Source organism: Bombus pyrosoma, linkage group LG12 (genome assembly GCF_014825855.1).
Source record: "Bombus pyrosoma isolate SC7728 linkage group LG12, ASM1482585v1, whole genome shotgun sequence".
Taxonomy (NCBI): domain Eukaryota; kingdom Metazoa; phylum Arthropoda; class Insecta; order Hymenoptera; family Apidae; genus Bombus; species Bombus pyrosoma.
In genome coordinates, this window is record NC_057781.1 from 3,276,562 (window position 1) to 3,297,334 (window position 20,773).

The 20,773-nt window shown below is 27.4% G+C and overlaps 5 protein-coding genes across 6 annotated transcripts; 3 read left to right on the top strand and 2 right to left on the bottom strand.

Moving 5' to 3' along the window:
- Positions 1-112: 112 nt before the first annotated feature.
- Positions 113-4,107, bottom strand: LOC122573401 (lambda-crystallin homolog). The gene is made up of 6 exons (XM_043739703.1): positions 3,953-4,107; positions 2,054-2,241; positions 1,211-1,419; positions 943-1,100; positions 730-872; positions 113-421 (listed from the first exon to the last, which is right to left on the bottom strand). The coding sequence occupies exons 1-6, from the start codon at positions 3,988-3,990 to the stop codon at positions 204-206; spliced, it is 954 nt and encodes a 317-aa protein (XP_043595638.1). The 5' UTR covers positions 3,991-4,107; the 3' UTR covers positions 113-203.
- Positions 4,108-4,466: 359 nt separating this feature from the next.
- Positions 4,467-9,395, top strand: LOC122573398 (nuclear factor NF-kappa-B p110 subunit). Its single transcript, XM_043739699.1, has 18 exons — positions 4,467-4,746; positions 4,887-5,024; positions 5,103-5,248; positions 5,366-5,532; positions 5,665-5,803; positions 5,923-6,064; positions 6,144-6,248; positions 6,342-6,453; positions 6,539-6,666; positions 6,919-7,122; positions 7,194-7,261; positions 7,349-7,594; positions 7,721-7,844; positions 8,092-8,336; positions 8,424-8,579; positions 8,669-8,785; positions 8,895-9,149; positions 9,221-9,395. The coding sequence occupies exons 1-18, from the start codon at positions 4,677-4,679 to the stop codon at positions 9,323-9,325; spliced, it is 2,667 nt and encodes an 888-aa protein (XP_043595634.1). The 5' UTR covers positions 4,467-4,676; the 3' UTR covers positions 9,326-9,395.
- Positions 9,396-9,821: 426 nt separating this feature from the next.
- LOC122573402 (vesicle transport protein SFT2B) lies at positions 9,822-11,378 on the top strand. Its single transcript, XM_043739704.1, has 4 exons — positions 9,822-10,197; positions 10,454-10,623; positions 10,925-11,042; positions 11,131-11,378. Exons 1-4 carry the CDS (start codon positions 10,129-10,131, stop codon positions 11,257-11,259), a joined length of 486 nt encoding a protein of 161 aa, XP_043595639.1. The 5' UTR covers positions 9,822-10,128; the 3' UTR covers positions 11,260-11,378.
- A 786-nt stretch (positions 11,379-12,164) lies between these two features.
- LOC122573477 (importin subunit alpha) lies at positions 12,165-14,951 on the top strand. 2 transcript variants are annotated; one of them, XM_043739876.1, is made up of 9 exons: positions 12,169-12,324; positions 12,505-12,572; positions 12,689-12,790; positions 12,948-13,258; positions 13,339-13,594; positions 13,663-13,801; positions 13,894-14,252; positions 14,336-14,668; positions 14,750-14,951. In XM_043739876.1, the coding sequence occupies exons 3-9, from the start codon at positions 12,725-12,727 to the stop codon at positions 14,843-14,845; spliced, it is 1,560 nt and encodes a 519-aa protein (XP_043595811.1). In that variant the 5' UTR covers positions 12,169-12,324; positions 12,505-12,572; positions 12,689-12,724; the 3' UTR covers positions 14,846-14,951. The 2 variants fall into 2 exon arrangements, with proteins under 2 accessions (XP_043595810.1, XP_043595811.1); XM_043739875.1 differs by lacking the exon at positions 12,505-12,572 and having other exon boundaries at positions 12,165-12,324.
- A 467-nt stretch (positions 14,952-15,418) lies between these two features.
- On the bottom strand, positions 15,419-20,612 carry LOC122573479 (type II inositol 1,4,5-trisphosphate 5-phosphatase). The gene is made up of 19 exons (XM_043739877.1): positions 20,409-20,612; positions 20,033-20,168; positions 19,758-19,938; positions 19,506-19,640; positions 19,305-19,420; positions 19,084-19,226; positions 18,838-19,011; positions 18,568-18,730; positions 18,307-18,485; positions 18,006-18,227; positions 17,794-17,929; positions 17,537-17,716; positions 17,380-17,476; positions 17,173-17,310; positions 17,005-17,102; positions 16,555-16,732; positions 16,314-16,441; positions 16,124-16,235; positions 15,419-16,054 (listed from the first exon to the last, which is right to left on the bottom strand). Exons 2-19 carry the CDS (start codon positions 20,096-20,098, stop codon positions 15,888-15,890), a joined length of 2,613 nt encoding a protein of 870 aa, XP_043595812.1. The 5' UTR covers positions 20,099-20,168; positions 20,409-20,612; the 3' UTR covers positions 15,419-15,887.
- Positions 20,613-20,773: the final 161 nt, after the last annotated feature.

The window sequence follows — 20,773 nt, forward strand, 5'->3', positions numbered from 1 at the left end:
ATTTTACTATTTTATACTGTTATTTTATATAGTATTATATATTATACACATTCTATTATTTTAATATGTATTTATATATTAACAGGTATTAATAAAAAACGAATAACACGAATTAGCTTTTAAACACACAGTACTCATTTTACTTTATTAGTTAATAAACAACAAGCTCAGTTTTAACATATGTTGCTATGCTAGGAATATTTTTATTTGTTATTATTCAATTCTTTCTTTAATAAAGATAACTTGGTCAAAGCTTCATCTCTCCATGCACGTCTTTCTTGAAGCTTTTTTAGCGGACACATCTCATTTAATTCATTGCTAATCTTTTCTGCCATCTCACCTTCAAATTTTGGAACTGGACCGAATGTCATACTTACATCATAAATTGAATTTTTGTACGTTTCACAGTACTTTTTCATGCCTGAAATGAAGTGATTTACTGCATTACTTATTGCCATTAAAATTACAACCAGCTCTCAATTTATGCAGCACTTCTTGCACGCACTAAATTATGTCTTTGTTTACATGGTACTTTCATACAATCTCCTTGTCACTTTACGAGGTATCTATTTTTATCGTACTTTTATCGTACATTTCATTTACACGATTTTTATCCACGAAAAAACATTACATGAGGAACTAAATCGAGGAATAGCTTTGCTGCTAAATTTGTTTTACAAAAATTAATTACAAAATTAATTTTGTTTGCTGAATAATAAAAAATTTTACCTTCAGCATTTAAATGTGCTGCTTCAAAAGCACCGAGAAATGCATATCGCATTCCAAGCCCTTCGCTCATGACTGCGTCCATATCTTTTGCACTTAAAATTCCATCGGCTACTAGTCTCCACGCTTCATTCAAAATTGCATATCTAACCGAATTTTTTTGATAAATATATAAAGATTAATAATAAGTTAATATATTATAAAAAAAGTACATACTGTATTCGGTTAAGTGCAAAACCATCAATTTCTCTAGAAAATACAACAGGCGTTTGGCCTATTTCAGTCATAATAGCTTTTGTTTGTACTGGTATCTCAGCACGCGTCCAAGGAGCTGGCACAATTTCTACAAGTGGCACATAGTATGGAGGATTTACCTATATTTGGAACAATATATATCTTTAGTTATTGCAGGAAATGTTTTAAGATAAATATAATACATATTTATTTTATTTTATATACATATATAATAGAAAAGCATACATACTGGATGTGATACAATAATTTGTTCACGATGTTTTAACTTTTCGCTAAATAAAGATGGACGGAAAGTAGACGTTGAAGAAGATAAAATTACTTTATTATCAACTAAGTTGTCAAGCTCGTTGTAAATCTTAAGTTTTAATGGTAAATTTTCGGGAACGCATTCTTGTATAAATTTAGCTCCTTCTACAACTTCCGTTAAGTTAGACGATCCTGTCAATAATTAATTAAATTGATCTCAATAATACGTTACAGTTATATTTATTCGAATATCAATTCTATGAATATATATATGTCGGAGATGTAGAGACATCGAGCATTTCTTTTGGAATACTTGGGCTCGAGGTGACGCAACTGGTCGCTGAACGTAGCCACGGTAACGGGATGAACGTTTAACCTGACAGAAGAAGTACCGATATTGAGGGACACGCTGTATTAACGGACAAGCCCCGGCCAGGAGCAATGTCGGCTCTATGCAGGACTGCCTAGCAACGGCGCCTGGAATTTTGTTGATATTCCTAATCAATATGTAATTGACAAATGAGATCCAGGCAGTCTTTTATTGTGATCTCCTTGGAGAGTTTACGGATATCGGGGAGTCAGTTTAGAAGATACCACGCGATACAGCTAACGTAATTTGCGATACAGAGAAAATATAAACTATTGTACAAAGAGTTTCCCGTTGACCGTGGATTCGTTTGAACCCAAGAATATTGTTAAAAGCTTAAGTTAAACAATGGTAAATCCAAATGAAAAATTGATACGCGCCCACAATTCAAATGATGATTCGACACAAAACTCTAATAATAATTCGACATATATATTACCCACAAACATAAGTGCGAACCTTTAATTAATTTAATTTGCTGATCCGCAGTAAGTGAACCTCTCAAAAGACTGCTACTTTCAAGACGCTTCAATTGCTGGTGAATATCTTCGAGAGCACGATTGATTTGTTCTTTTACAATGTCATAAATAATTACTTCGTACCCTACACTAGCAAAAAGCATCGCCCAACTGCGACCGATTAGACCACTAAAATAAATAGTTTAAGAAAATTCGGTATTCCCAATATTAATATATTTTCTAATCTTATAATTTGTTATTTTTCATTGTGTTAGTGAAATATTATATTCTATTATATTCTATGAAATATTATATAATATTATATTATAAAATATTATATTATATTTGATATTTACATAATGATAAATTATATATATGTAGCTACATATTGTTATATCAAGAAGCGTATGTAATCCTTTACTGTTTATCATTAAATTCTTATAATATTATCTTATCAAAGAAGATTTAATTCAGAGAATCAGCACTATGATTTCTAAATTGTTTATGAACTATAATTTAAAAATATTTTGTAGATAAATGCAATCTTCTAGTTTCTTACGTAAACAACTATTATTAACAATATAGTTTTGTATATTCGTTAAAAAGATTTTATATATTTTTAATTAATATATTTTTAATTAATATATATATATATATATTTTTAATTCATAAGTTGTAGATGATGAACCAGTTAAATGGGATCATCTACCGTCGCAGCAATCAAATTTTATTGCCTCGTCTTGTTGGACAGACTATAAATATCTGCATTATTTGTTGTCGTATAAAAAAACTTTTCAGAAGAAAGTTGTGCTGTTTCAAGGAGCGCATGTAATACTGAAAATAGTTTTTTTTGTAATTATTCTTTTAACAATATATTTACTTTTGAATATTCTTACAAACCGTAAAAAATAAGTTCACGACCTACAGAATCATATCCTTCGGATTATGTATTTTTGAGATATTTGTTTCTGATTATGTGGCATTTCAATTTGCACAGCACATATTTGTCACACATTCGCATCAAAACGTAAGCATTAATTATCACTAGAAAATACTTTCATAATTCATTGATATTTCGGCTATAAATGTTCCGAAATGAGTAAATTGAAAAATAACCATCAATTCATGATTTGCTGCTATGGTAACTGGAATTTTTTAAGCATTTCTTCGTGCATATTTTCTAATTCTTGTGGATTATGGATGTACCTGCAGTTATAATTCTTTCCTTCATGTTCTCTGATGTTCGTTTATCGCGATAGACTAAATGTTTTTACTCCACAGATAAAAGCGTATTGCGTAACCCGAGATATTGCGTAAAATTTTAATAGATTTAAACGCAAATATTTCAAAACTAAATTATCGGAATGCTATGATTCTATAAATTTGTTTAAATTATTGTTTGAAATTAAATTTGTTTTTTCACATTCTACAAAAATATCCAGAAATAAGTATAGGATTATCAACAAAATAATATCAGTGACTTTAAGATCACGTAAAAGATAATCACTAAAAAAACTATTTCTAGTAATTACAAGCGCTTTTCAAAAAAATGCAACTTTTTTCTGAGATGTTTTTTTATATGACAACAAATAAGACATATATTTAGGTGCTCCCATTTACCTGATCCACTCTGTATACACCATATTAAATACAAAAAATATTAAATATATAATATTATAAAACGGATTAGGATAATATATTTTCCATGAAATATTCTGATGAAATTTGTATTTAAATAATTACTAGTTGCAAATTATTTTATTATATTAAAACCAAGTTATATGGAATATAATTGTATATAAATTACTATATTATTCATTTGTTATTAATAAAGCTAACTATATGTAACAAATAATTAATATTATTAATTACATTTTATTTATCTATTTGTCTTTATTACCTGCCAATTATACCAATTTTTTCACTCTTGAGAGACATCGTTTCTGAATTACTTTAAAGTATTTATAAACTTTACTCTATGAAACACGTGCTTGAAGTGTACTAATGCCTTGTCTGACACTATATGAACATGCCTTCCTAATTCATACGTATACATACATACGCATGTATTTACAAGGTATCCCCACCATTGACATTTGACAATTTTATGAAATATAGTTTCGAGTACATTTGATTACGTTTTTACAGGAGCGGCTAATATCATGTGAGAATTTTGTATGTGTATATATATGAAATTGAATAAAGAAGAAAAAAACACAATCATTTTCCATAATTAGTAAATAAATACAAAATATTAAAAATTTCTAATATTACTTATAAAATTCGTATAAAACCATAATATAAGGTGAGGTTTATTAACTGCTTGTTACAGCCCTTTCTTACGGAAAATCCATTTCTAAAGAATGATTGGTTGTTTAACGGGGAAAAACCTACATTAACATCAAGGTTATATTGGTATATACAATTGAGATAAGAAATATTCACGTTTGGTGAGTACGTGAGTATCTAGAGAGGTGTACCGAACTGTTAAATCTTCTGTTATTTTTTTAAACTTTTTTATATAGTTGTGTATTGTCCAATATAAATATCGTCATATTTATAAATATTATATTTGAAGTAGTGAATATTTATTTAGTTGTGTGATAATTTTCTAATAACGCATAATGCCTGAAGTTTACGAAAATTACGCAGTTCCAGTTTCTGAAAATCTGGACTTTTATTCTTATGAATGTGGTAATTGTTAATTTACTTTTAATTTCAGTACTTTAAACAAATGTTCAATGTGAATTCACATAATAGATTATTTGAAATATATATATGTACATATGTCATAGAAATATTCATTTACATATACATATATTATTCTCTTTAAGATTTACAAGCAATGAATAATCAAGGTGTTTATAGTCCACTTAGTGGATCTCAAGCGACAGCGAGCATCAATTCACCTATGTCTACTACATCATCACCATTACAGGGCAATGAATTTTTAACATTAAATGATACAACAGGTACAATATTTTTTATGATATATGATTTTATTTTTTTTGCACAAAGGTACTGGAAAATATATCATTGCTTTGTTTAAGTTATTGGAGAGCCATCTATAACAATCTTGGAACAACCTATAGAAAAATTTAGATTTCGATACAAATCAGAAATGGTAGGAACACATGGAAGTTTAGTGGGATCAAATAGTGCTATTAATCGTCACAAAAATGCACCAACAGTACAAGTATATATCTGTCATTCTATTCTTATAATGTTTATCTGATATTGATAAAAAAGATCAGACATTCTGAGTTTTTAAATTATTTAAATAATAAATAAATAACACTAATACTTCATTTAGTTAAATAATTTCCTGGAGTCTGCAATAATACGGTGTACACTTGTTACATCTGATGAAGGAAGTCACAGAATTCCTCATGCTCATAAATTAATTCGTAGAGATGGTGGTCATGATTATGATGATCCACATCATATCACAGTATCTTCTGAAATTGGATATACTGCAATGTATGTTATATAGTGTATTATATATTGCATGTGTTACATACTATATCTTTTGTAAATTTTATATTATATATTAAAATCTGATATGTTATTACTATTTCGTATTATATATCACAAGCATTATATGATATCTAGATTCCATGGAATGGCAATTATACACACAGGAAAAAGGCATATTAGAGATGAACTTATAAAAAAGATGCAAGCCGAAGCTTTAGAGAAAAAGAAACTTGAAAATATGAAGGCAGTTCTTACTACTAGAGAGGAAGCACAAGTATATTATTTTAATACCTTATCATTTATATTAACTATATTAATATATATGTATACTATATAGTATACTCTCCCATATTTTTTCTAAGCTTTTAATTAAGCGTACATTTTACTTTAAAGATTAAAGTTGATGCTGAAAATTATCAAAAATGTATGAATTTGAATAGTGTTGCACTGTGCTTTCAAGCATTCATCTTAGATGATCATGGAATTATGAGGCCAATAACAGAACCTGTATATTCACATGCTATTAATAATCTTAGTAAGTGAAAAATAATAGAATATTTAAAAATACATCTTATAGAAGCAAAATAATTGAAAAAATATCTATAATTTGATAGAGAGTGCATTAACTGGAGAACTTAAAATATGCAGAATTGATAAACACACTAGTAGTGTTGAGGGAGCAGAAGAAGTATTCATACTGGTAGAAAAAGTAGGAAAAAGTAATTATTAAATTAGTTTATTTATTTACAAAATATAAAAAGCAGTAACATAATTTTATACAAATACTTTTAATACAATATTTTTTGTTGTAGAAAATATTAAAATAAAATTTTTTGAATTAAATGAGGATGATTGTGAAATTTGGAGTGCATATGGACGTTTTTCAGAATTGGATGTGCATCATCAATATGCTATTGTATTTCGGTAAGTTGTGTATTAGGAACAGGCTACTTCAATTTTTGACATACAAATAAAATATATAATAGCTTATATATATATTTATTTATAGGACACCACCATATAAAGATCAGAATATCACAACAACAAAAGAAGTTTTCATACAGTTAGAACGGCCGTCTGATGGAGGTTGTTCTGAACCAAAAAAATTTTATTACAAACCAAGTGATAGAATTATAGGTAATAAATAAATATTAAGAGATGTGCAGACACTTGAAGATAGGTTCGTGTTGAGTCAAGATCCTGGAAGTTGAAAATCACATAATTATGTCAGACACCTAAAGGTATCTTTGGGTTAAATTCAGGTTGGGAGGTAATCAAGTCGGATAGCAAGTACTTGAACATACATATGTGGTTACAAACTTACAAGATTTTGACATAAACCGACACAACTCTAATCGTACATTCAAAATGGCAGTAATAAATATTTAGGTAGGAAACGTCAACGAATATCTCATTCTGGAAGTTCAGAATTATCACATATACTATCAAGTCCCAATTGTATTGGAAATGAAAATACATCAGAACTCTTAAGTAATAGCAGTCGAGAATTATCTAAAGAAATAATAAAATTATTATCTGAAGGTCCTCCAACACCAGTGTGCAAAGATTTTCTGAAAGATATGGATCTTGACAGTAAGTAAGCAATCTCTTTTTCTTTCTTAAGATAGAATTTATTGAAAAATTTTAATTGCATCATTTTGTAGATTATTTAAAATTCCTTGTTAATAGTGAAGAGAATATGTTAACCACTGATGGCCTATCAACTGTACAAGTATATATTTCTTCTATTTTCAATCTATATATAGTCATCTGTAAGATATTTTTGGATTGATAAATAATGTGAATATTCTTTTATTAGTGCCAGGATGATGTAATGTTCGCTAAAAATATACTTATTGAAATTATGCAATGTATGAAAATGGATGTAAAAAATGTGAAAGAACATGTCCAAAAGCTACTCAGAGACCGATCAACATATGGGGATTCGCCGTTACATGCAGCACTTCGATATGGACAACGTGATATTATCAAATACCTGTTAATGTTATTATGTACTAATAAGGATTGTAAGACGCTGGTTAATAGCCAAAATAGTTCTGGAAAAGTAAATATACTTTTTAAAATATTTATAAAATATTTACATTCATTTTAAATTGATTTTAACATTGCAAATTAGGATATTTATAAATGTACTGAATATAATTTAATAGATATAATATCTTGTTTTTAGACCCCATTGCATTATGCTGTTTTGCAAAACCAACCTGAAACTGCAAAAGCATTACTTATGCTTGGAGCTGATCCAAATCGAACAGATGAGCATGGATTCTCTCCACTACATGCAGCAGTAAAAAGTATGTTAAATTATTAAGAAGTAAAACTGACATACAATTACATACATATATGAAATATATGTAAACTAAATTAATTCCTATTTCTTTATATCATAATTTTTTGTCTTGTATTTCATAATTGCTATAATTTATTTAAGATAGATAAAAATAGAATCTAGTGCTTAAAAAATTCTAGAAAAGGAGATTTAAAACAAAATGTTAAGATACCTACAATTAATAGTCATTTTAATGCAGCTATATATTTTAGTCCCCGATGCTGGGTTGTGTGTTGATGTATTACTAGTTGAAAAAGGAATAGACATTGAAGCACACAATGATGCTGGATGGACGCCATTACATCTTGCAGCTGAAGCAGGATCATACGATGCAGTATGTTCACTTATTCGTGCCGGAGCAAATGTAAATAATACTGATATGTCTTATGGTCGAACAGCATTACATATAGCTGTTGAAGGTGGACATAAAAATGTAGTTGAATATTTACTCAAAAAGGCATGTTACTTATTATTTTAGTATAAATACACAATTATTAATTATGATTATAATATATTTTTGATTTAAATATTTTTACTATTATAGACAAATATACTTGTGAATAAAAGAAACTTTAGTGGAAATACTGCTTTGCATACTGCAGTTGTACATACAGGTACACGAGCAAAAGAACTGTGTACATTACTAATACAACATGGTGCAGATCCGCATATTCAAAATCATAATCGGAAGTCAGATGATGTATATTATTTTTTTCTGTAAAAATATTTTATTCTAATTTCGGATGCTTCAGATGATATATAATATTCTTTATTTGATTTCTTCAATAGGTGGACGAAAAAAACGAATCACATATTAATGTGAAAGTCGAAGTAGATTCAGAAGACGAAAATATAGAAGGAACTATAGGGCAGTCATCATTTGATTTAGCTATGAATAAACCAGACGTAATTATTATTTTATATATATATATATATGCGAAAATATTGATTTAAAAATTTATTATCATGCGCAGTTATAGTAAGGTTTTTAATAAAAAATATATTTTTTATAAAGATTTTACAGCTTTTTAATGATGAACCTGGGGAAACTACAAGCAAAATGTGTTCAGTTGCTACAAAGTTAGAATTAAAAGATGAAAATTTACAAACAAGTTGGTTAAATGATGAACATAAAAAAGAATTATCTACCCTTTTAGACAAAACACAAGGATGGCAAAAACTTGCTAAACATTTAGGTGTTGAATACTTATTACAACCATTTCAATATAGTTCAACAAGTCCATCATTGATTCTTTTAAATTACATTGACGTAAGTTATATATTTTATTATTATGGGACTACTGAAATCTTGAATGATAAGAAATATACAAAATTTTTTAGGTAGAGGCATCCCTATCGCTCACAGATATACAAACAGTGTTAAGAGAAATTGAAGAGGAAGAAGCAGCAAATTACATAAATGGAATTTCATCTACATGTTCATAAAATATCCATTTGTTCCAAAAAATATTTACATAATAAAATGTACATATACTAATTGTACATCACTATTATATACTTTTTAATTTTATAACAGTTACATTTATTAAAATGTGATAAAAATATTTACTATACATGTATATGTATATATATATAAACGAATGTTAAGTATTTGAAGATTTAATTATATTTTACACTAACAGTTTAAACATATAAAAGTATTATGTATATCGAATTTTTTTGTATTAAAATAATTTATTGTACAAGTCTGTTAAATGTAATTCGTGATTTACTTTATTGTATCACAATACAAATAAGATTGATACATAGTCGAACCAAACTTATGTATCATGTACTTCTTATCATCCCAACCTATAAATAAAATAATTAATTGTTTATATAGTTAAAAAATTTCGATTTTATAGGTCTTGAAAAATTTATTATGTTGCATCACTGAATACCTTTTAAAGACATCCTGTATATCTACGTATTTACATTCAAGATAGAAGGAGCATTTTTATGATAAATAAAGCATGTATTCAATTGTGGAGCTTATAGGGAACAGCTGTTGCGCATAGTATACTATTCATTCCCGCGTGAAAAATTTTGCAACATTTTGTACAAGATTATCATTTCTTTAATTTTAATAATATTTATGTTATAATAATCATAGTTGAATGTTGAAATGAATCATATTTACGAAAGACAGATCGTTTTTAATTTTATGAAAGGATAGTGTATTGATTTAAAAATATTAAAGTAAAAGCGTTATTTTTTAAAAATAATAGTTAATTAATTTGAAACAGAAGATGGATAAGTTAAGAAGAGCTTTAAGTGGTAATGATCAATGCGATGAAGAAAGTGGTATTATTACTCAGGTAATTAATATCATATTAAAGTTATATAATTATTAATAATATTAGTTTTTTGGTATACATATAATTTTATTTTATTCATATGGAATTATTGTTATGAATGCATACAATTTTTAATGGAATACAGATGCGGATTTTTTGGTAAGCTTGTAGATTAAAACAGGATGCAAAGTTGTGTATATTTTTCAACATAACTGTATATATCAACACTTGAAGAATTTTTAAATTTAAGATAAATTGTGTAAATTTTTATTTTTAGGTTATGGATCAATCTACGTTAAGTTGGTCTACTCGAATAAAAGGTTTTGCTATTTGCTTTATTGTTGGTATCCTCTGCTCCTTCCTTGGATCCTTCGCCTTATTTTTACACAAAGGACTCACAGTATTTGCTGTATTTTATACATTAGGCAATATCATCTCATTAGCAAGGTAGAATAATATATTAAAATCGAATATTATTAAATTTTTATCTAAGTATTTACATGATACATTTTCTTTATAATCTGCTTCTTTACTTAAAGGGTCTCAACAATAAATAATTCAGTGAATTCGTTAATATAGTATAACAAGAATTACAAAAATTATATTAGCATAGATTCAGTGTAATCATTTTCCTAATAATCTTTTATTTTATTATAATTACATATAATATTTGTTTTCAATGAAATTTATAGTTGAATATAATCATATAATTATGATAAAAGAAAAATATTTTTTATTTTATTCATAGTACATGCTTTTTGATGGGTCCATTCAATCAGTTTAAGAAGATGTTTGCACCAACAAGAGTCGTGGCAACTGTTTTAGTATTTATCGCAATTGTAATGACATTATTTGCAGCTTTGCATGTAAGTATAATATAATAAAGTTTGTTATACATGAATATTATTCCCTATATAAAATAACATTTAACTCAATTAATATGCATATTTTTAGCTGAAGAATCCTGGGTTGGCTCTTATGTTTATAATTATTCAATCATTGGCAATGACTTGGTATTCCTTATCTTATATCCCCTATGCACGTGATGCTGTCAGAAAAACTCTGGAGTCATGTATCACATGAAAAAGCTTGCAAAACGTACAATAATATCTCTAACTTAACAAAAATGTTCAAACTTATATATTGTTATTTTATATTATATAAAATATAAACTGAAATAAAAAATTAACTTAAGGCACAATGTAGTATTAACCAAATAGAAATTTTTACAATTAAAATATACATATACCTCATGTGATAAGATGTTTTTGCATATATATTTAATATTTTAATATTTTATAATATTGTAAATAAAGGAAAGTAAAGGAATCTACTAAGTTTATGTAAGATATGTAATATTATAATGTTATTTCTTTTGTAATGTTTATTACGTCTTATATTTATTAATCTTTGTACAGTGTATTAATAACTTTATATATTAAATGGAAATCAAATTATTTATTGCTCGTAATATGAATTTCTTTATCTTTTTATCTATCTATCATCATCTACGTATAAGTATGTATGCTGTAAATGTATATTTTGTGTAATACTGACTTAATCTTGCTTTAACTATTATTATAATTAAACTAAAATTATACTAATAATGTAATTTTAAAAAACTCGTTTTCTAATTTTAATAGTAAACAATAGAAGGCAATGAAAAAACATAAATTTAAAATATTACTAAAATGTTCCGTTACGATTAATTTTTCAAGTACGATTTACATCTTCATTTTTTAAAAGTATCATAAAGATTAGTAAAAGATTATAAAAGTTAAATAGATTATTTTATTTTAATAATATAGATTAGTATGAAATTCATGAAGGTAAATGGTATTTTGATTAGTTTGTTTTCATTTAAAAATTAAACGTTGAATATTGAACAACCAATCACATTTCATCATAATTGCAACCACCAATCATGATTCAATACGATATTTCGTCATACACGGATGGAAGTTCTAGTTGGTTGAAGGTATAAACAACTTCTTTTACGTCCTTCGATTAACAGCAACAGGTTCTAAGTACAAAGAAAATTCTTTAGCAGCCATTGTACCTTTAACGCGCGGGTCGCGATCGGTTCATGAAGTGTTCGATAAACCATCTTTTATTCTGCATACCTTAATATTTATTGACATACTTTCAGTAAGTGAAATTTTTCAACTTTAATATATACTTAAAATTACACTATAGATAGATGTCATATAACGTAGAGAAGAACTGAAAAAAGATAGTAAATAACCGTTAGGAAACGTAGATTTAAAATATTTAGCGTAATATTTTAATGCGATTTGCAATATAATACAGTGTTCGCATTTATACTAGGCTATCTGACAGGATATCACAATCATTACATGCAATTACGTCGAAGTCATTACGTATGTAATTAGTAGGTGGGAAAGAACAAACTTCATATTCTTTTAATTATAGATTGTAGAATTTTATTAAAAGTTACATCCTATTTTTTAATTGCATACATTAGTGATTTATACTACTTATATTTTTACAGAAGAAAATTTAGATCTAATTTGCTTAAGATACGAAAATGCCTGCGCCAGAAGCTGATTGCCATAGTCGTAAAGCTAATTTTAAATTCAATTATAAACATGAGGTAAGTTAAAGTCAATTATATATTTATAAAACATATAATTTATAAAAATATATAAAATATTATGTTACATTCTTTAATGAACAAATATATTCCATATATGTAAAAATGAATTTTTGAATTATTGTTTTATGCAATGTTGTACAAATTACTATTATAGGAAGCACGTAGAAGAAGGAATGAAATATCAGTGGAATTACGTAAAGCTAGGAAAGATGAACAGTTATTAAAACGACGAAATTTAAATATAGGAAAAGAATCACAAAGCTCTGTGAGTGAAAGTGATCATTCACTTCTTTCATCTATAGATGAAATTGTTAATGGCATGAAATCTTTGGATGAAACAATTCGACTTCAAGCAACGCAAACATGTAGAAAAATGTTAAGCCGGGAAAAAAGTCCACCTATAGATAATATGATACAGCGTGGAATTGTTCCACTATGTGTTGAATTTTTGGATTATCATCACAAGTATATATATATATATAATAATTTTGTTTTAATCTTATTCAATGTATGTGTAAAGTATTATTTATATTAAATATTTGTAGCACTGCATTGCAATTTGAAGCAGCATGGGCTTTAACGAATGTAGCATCTGGTACATCAGAACAAACTCTTGTTGTTGTTAAACATGGTGCTATACCAAAATTGGTTACATTACTTAAATCTGCATCACCTAATGTTGCTGAACAAGCAGTGTGGGCACTTGGAAACATTGCTGGAGATGGAGCAGTGGCTCGAGATCTTGTTCTTGGAACCGATGCTATGCCACTTTTATTAGAGTTAATTAAGCCTGACACTTCTGTATGTACAATATACATATTTATTTTAATGAAGGTATAATAGTATTATTAAGTTTGTTATCATTATAGATAACATTTACACGTAACATTGTTTGGACATTATCAAATTTGTGTCGTAATAAAAATCCTCCACCTCCATTTGATGTTGTGAGAACCGCTCTTCCAGTGCTAAATCGTTTACTTAGCAATAGTGACAAAGACATACTTGGTAAATTGATTATTTTTATTTAACATTTACTGCATTTTTAATTATAAATATAAATCTAAATCTTGTAACTATAAACAAGTTTTTCACTATAGCTGATGCTTGCTGGGCTCTTTCATATCTTACTGATGGTCCTAATGATAAAATACAAGCAGTCGTTGATTGTGGGGTTATTCCAAAACTTGTACAATTACTTGGTTCAACTGAAGTGACAGTCTTAACACCAGCACTTCGGTCTGTTGGAAATATAGTTACAGGCAATGATGCGCAAACAGATGCAATAATACAAGCAGGTGGTTTACAATATTTGGGTTTATTGCTACAACATCATCGTCTCAATATTGTTAAAGAGGCAGCATGGACTATCAGTAATATTACTGCTGGAAACATGGAACAAATTCAAGAAGTTATAAATGCTGCATTGTTACCACCTTTGATACATGTTTTAGAGTGTGTAAGTAAATTATGTTTTTTAACTAATTAATTATTAGGAGTATTATAATGTATTTAATTATAATTATATATTTTATTTTGTAGGGAGATTTTAAATCTCAGAAGGAGGCAGCGTGGGCAGTAACAAATTTGACATCAGGTGGATCGGTACAACAATTAGCCCAATTAGTACAGTTGGGAGTGCTTGGGCCATTTTGCAATCTTTTGGAAGCTAAAGATTGGAAAACAATAATTGTTGTTCTTGACGGTTTAAGTAACATCTGCAGTGCAGCAGAAAAAATGGGAGAAGTTGATAGAGTAGCCATTATGATAGAAGAAGTTGGAGGTTTGGATAAATTAGAAGCTTTACAGCATCATGAAGTAGAACAAGTATATCAAAAAGCTACTGCAATGATAGATACTTTCTTCTCAGAACCTGTAAGAAAATTTAAAAAAAATTTAGTATTTAATTACCAATAACTGTACTTGTATATCACATAAAAAGATTTCTTTTTATAGGAGGCACAGGAATCAACATTGGCAACACCTACAGTAGCTGATGGTCAGTTGGAATTTAAAACAACTGAAGCTGCACAGAGCGGATTCAATTTTTAAAACCCTTAATCAGTTTTACGTCATTTAATATACTAGTGTGTGTTTCAGTTCATTTTGTAAATAGATTTACATCCTTTTGTCGTTGAAAATGAACATTAAAAACGAATTTTCTGTCTCTTTCACAATGCTTTATTGGACATCAATTTCCAATTAATGTTCCTCTCTATATATAGCTTTCAAGTTATTTGTTTTTACTTTTCCTTTTAGTAAAGAAGTTCGCTATTTATCATTCCTGGTATTAATTTCAGAATATTCTCTAATGTATGAATTATGTATTTTGCGGTATTCTAAAATCATTTTAATGTTTTGTGTCTTTTTTTCAAATTTACAATACACACGTGTTGAAACATAAATTTTTGTATTTAATCATTGTTTAAATTTTATGTATGGATTATTTTCATGTTTTTTTATTATATATGTAATTGTGATTTATTAAATTATGTGTCTATAAAATATTATGAACTACATTACTTATATACATTACAATTTATATGTATTTTTTAATAAAACTTTGATACAAAAGTTAACATGTATTGATAGTGTAGTTCTAAATAATCTTATATAATACAGTCATAAGCGTTGAACAAGTAGTTTATATATTCAGTATCATAGTTCTAAATATTCAATAATAATTACAAGCTGATATAAAATTAACTTAAGTTAATACAATTTCTTGCTATAAATAAAGTCATGTATAATACATACTTAACCGTTTTAGGCTACAAAGACTAGATGAAATTATAATATGAATTTCTTACTTATCTGATTATAGGAGTATGTCATGTAAGCACACGATGTATTCATCTAAAACGTTTATGGATTGGCAAGTTGTTTATATACGTGCATTATTTTATTATAAAAATTTTGTTCGCATAATTGTTAAGTACTATTATAGAAATATTAATGTCATAAAATATTTATTTAACATGCTGCTACCTATAAAATAATTTTCTCCTAAACAAAACATTTTATTTCGTTTAAAACTTGCATTAGCTGCACTGCATTTAATAAATACTTGTTTTTAAGTTTTAAATACTAATTACTATCGGCCAAGAATAAAGTCGCTTTGATCATTTACTAAAAAGTGATAAACAAATGCAGCTTTTTTTCGGTCAATTGTTGCTTGGACGATCTGAGTACGACTACTTTGATTTCTATCACATCTACTTCTTGGTGGATCTCTTAAAAAAATTGATCCAAATATTGTTGCTACAATATAAATGAATAACAAATAAGTTTATTAATTATAGCAATAAATAGTATAGTGTAGAGCCTTACCGAGTGTTTTAGCATCCAATTCATTATCTTGAGTATGATTTAATAATTCTTGCAAAAAATAACAAATATAAACGAAAACTGTTCTCCTTATTTCTGGAAGTTGCATTACAATCTATGAAAAAATATTTTAAATAATAAGGAACATAACATATAGTATTATCTTTTCTTAAACAATTATAAATTTACACACCTGTTTGCACTGTAAATAATTTGTTGCTGCGGATAAGCATACACTATGAAGATTATACGGGATTAAAGGTTCTGCTGTAGATTCTAAAAGTAAAAGTAATGCTTCTGCAACTGAATGTACGCTACCAGCTTTATAGAAGTTAAGGAATCAGAATTATTTATAATAATGTATAAGATTGTAAATTAAATATTTACAATCTTATAATCTAATTTAATCTAATCTAATCTATAGATTAGGATACGCATTGGATCTTGACTCCAATTGTCTAGCCAATCTCTTATTGCTATAATTTCACTGGGAAGTCCGGGTGTCTCAAAAAGCCCCGTCGTTTTTATACCATGTCGATACAATCTGTCAACTAATAGCCATATTTCTTTAGGTATAGCATATGGTTCTTGAGAAAGATTTTTATTATTTTCCTACAATTTGATGAACTAAAGTAATATTAACTTAACTGTAGTATTTTAGTTTTATTCTTTTATATACAGGATGCCCCATTTAAATTGTACCATTCAAATATCTTGGAAAATGTTGATGATATTAAAAGATATTTCAGATCAAATTTGAACGATTTGAAAGGACACATAATTTGATGTAAAAAAATTTTCGCAAATGAACAGCAGCATCAACTGAATTAATTTAAATAGGATACCCTATGTATATAATTTATATATATATGTAACACGCTTACGAGTTCCATTAATCTACCGATAGGAATTTCTCTAATTGGTACTGGAATGTGAACTAAAGCTTCCATTGAAGATCCGAAACAGCTTCTTTCATAAGTACCTAAGAAAATTATATAATCTGCCTTTTTGTTTCTTAAAAGCAATGTAGTAGCGACTAAAAGTATTGCTACCTGTAACAGTTATGAATATATCCTTTCCTCCCTCAAGATGTAAAATTAAAATATCATATAATTTATCTTCTCCAGAATTTAATTTACATGCCGATCTTTTGTCGACATATATTTCGAATCTAGTATCACATTTCTCTCCTAAATATGATGTATAAATAGGATTATAAAATATCTAATCAGGCTAAGGAAAAGGGGAAGAAATCATACCTGGTTTTATAAAACCTTTAAATGGTTCTATATCCAGCCAATCTTTACAATAACTAGCATCGCCTAATTTTTTTATGAATTCGAATTGAACTGGTACCTATGAACAGTATAATTATCATATACACAATAAGTGTATAAGTTTAAAAAATTTATTTACCTGGCCAGTATTAGCAATAATAAGTTCTTTGCTGCTAGGTTCAAGAAATTTCAAAGTATCAAATATGATTTCTGTTGTATCAACCATCACTTGTGGTAAAAATTCGTTTTCTAACTTATCAAGTTTTTTCATAACTTCTTCATGAATTTTACGATATTTTGTCATATCTATGATCCTGATCTATAAATTTTTATATATAAAAATATAAAGCTCAAGAATATATGATTTATATATTATTAAAAAATATTTATATTTACCTGAGAATCAAAAATTGCACTAACGGGTTTATGATCCGAAATTTTTAATTCAGGATGACTTTTATAATCTATTGATGTAATCGCTTCTCCTTTCCATAGTATACGATCACACCATGCTGGTGCTCTACCTTTCTCACTGTGATTATATACATTTATGCTCAATGAGAAGTTTTTAAATACAGAGAGAAAAATTGTAAATGTAATTGTGAAACCTTGAGTCCCAATTATCGGTGCCTGGGTCATATTTATATGTTGGTTTAAATGTAATTTCTGCTTCTTGAAATCCTTGTAAAACACGGCCTAATCGTCGTTGTTGACCTAATTGATCTAAAGCTAAGATAGGAGCATAGTTTTCTGCATCTATATGTTGTTTAGCAGCTAGAACATCCATTTCTGTTATTCGATAATTCAGGTCTCCTAACCAATAGATCTGGCTATATAAAAAATTTTTGTGTTTTTAAATATACTTCTATTGATATATACTCTGAAAAAATATTTGAATAAAACACTTACTCATGATCTTTAAAACTTTTAGGTGGAACATATTTTGCAAAAGATAATCGCGCACATATATCTGCATAATCTTGATTTCGTCTTTCATATTCTTCGCAATGTGCTGCTAAATGAGCATTAACAAAACAAATCGATGTATTGTGAATAGAGCAGCTTACTGCTACGCCTCCTTTGTTACCCTGATAAAATTTAAATTGCTATAATACCGCACATATTGAATTTTGAGATGTTTAATCATTTACAAGACGTGATAAATATTACCATTTTACCCATGATACCAGTACCTACTGTATCAACTGATACATCTTTTATATAAGGTATATGACCATGTAAAGCATATATAAGTAACATCATACCGACTAATCTCACAATAGCTACTTGTTCATACACACCATCTGGATGAAGAGATTTTGCTACAACTTGCCTATAACCATATTGATAACACGGATAGCAATAATAACATTGATGTACTGTTCAATAATATTTTTAAATAATTATAAAAACGTAAATATTTCCTTATAAATTTTATACCTCCACTCTTCTTCTCTTGGAGTGTCATTAAAAAGAAATGCTTCTTTAGTTAAATCTAATTCTTGAAATCCAATTGCATATACATCAGGAGGTGTTTTATCATAACTCAACCACTCATGCAATTTAATACCATTTGGCGGTTGGCCATTTACATTCCATGTACCAATAAATATACTATAATAAATTGGTTATAGACTGACAAATAGAAATATTTCATATTTAATATATAAGAAAAATAAAACAAACCGAAATGTTTTACTGTATGTATAATCATCTTCTTTGCATGCCATTTGATATCGTACTGCTGATTCTCTGGCAGCTACTGGTGATTTGCCAGAAGCAATGCTGCGTCTTGTTACAACTAAAACTGGACTTTCTAAATCTACCAACTATAAAGAATATTTTAAAATTTTCATTATTAATTTCTAAAAAATATCATTATAATAAAAATTAGTATAACTACTAACAGGATCGGTATTATCTTGTATTTCTTCATTGGTATTAGAACTTAAATTACGTGTATTTCCTGTCAATTTTTGAACCCATAAAAATTCTGATGCTGAATTCTTGGTTTTTTGATATACTATAATGATTAAAAAACATATATTAACTATTAATAGAAAAATATTGTTGATAATATAAAATTAAATGATAAATAACATAATTACCTTCTATAGCCCTAAATATCTCAGACACTAAGGAGCTAGTTGCTACTCCAGGCCTCATTTCAAATACAAGGTGTAATTTTCTTGATGTAACATTCAGATAAACATCTAGACCATCTTGTTGCTTTTCATCAGTATCTAATAAATGAAATTTGATAAATTGTAGATAAAATATTATAATAGTTGTAGTTCAACTATTGTAATTACATATAAATTGATTATTAAACATGTAAATAATTAAATAAAATTACATACTTATATTACATTTAAAATCTTGATCAATAGGCAATACTCTTTCTATGGTAAGATCACTATAAACTTGAGGAGGTGTTCTTGAAGTAATTAAAATAACCAATGCATGAGTGGTTCCCTTGTTAAGAAGTGCTATAATTCGTGCAGCTTTAACCCAACCTTGTATCAATGATGCATCCATTGCCTTTATAAATAATTAAGGTTTTATAAATATATATCTTATATATATTCTTTAAAAATGCAAGAGGCAATAATCCTGCTTTTTAATAAAAGGATACAATTATTACAGTCTCCCCTGAGACAAATTTCGATTGAACAATCATTGATTGTTCTGATGATGACATTTTTATCAATAAAGTATTATCTATTCCTTGAAAGACTTAATAGAAAATCCTTGTGTGGTGGATGAATACTCTTCATATAAGTGTAAAATATTAATAAAATTATAATTTAATTCTATCAAAGATTTATTTATTATTATGTCTAATAAGAGTGGCAATAAGAATAATGTACATGCTTGTTTATACTAATAGTAATGAATCAAAATAATCTTAGTAGCGTTAATAATATAATTTTCTTAAAACTAAATAAAATAATTTTTTATTAACGAATTTTCGTCATAAAATGTTATTTTCTTTCCAGATCAAACATTACCTTATCTTATTTGTAATAAAACTCAGCTATCATTGCATTTTTTTCATATAGACTGCTATATTTTTTTAAAATATGTTCCAGTACAATTACTAATTAATTTATACTATATAGTTTAATTTATCACTGAAGAGAAAGGAGTGACAAAGTACGATAATTGACATTAGACATGATTAAATTTGTTTCCCTCGTGTGTGTCAAAGAAATCAGTAGATATATAGCTTTGTAAGTTTCAATACATGTATGGGTGTTGTATATACATATATTCGTCAATGAAAATGTGTATACACAGATGGAGTGTTTCCATGAGATAAAAGGAAAATAAAGGAATTTCTTATTAAACTCGTTAAAATCAGTTAGATCTAGTT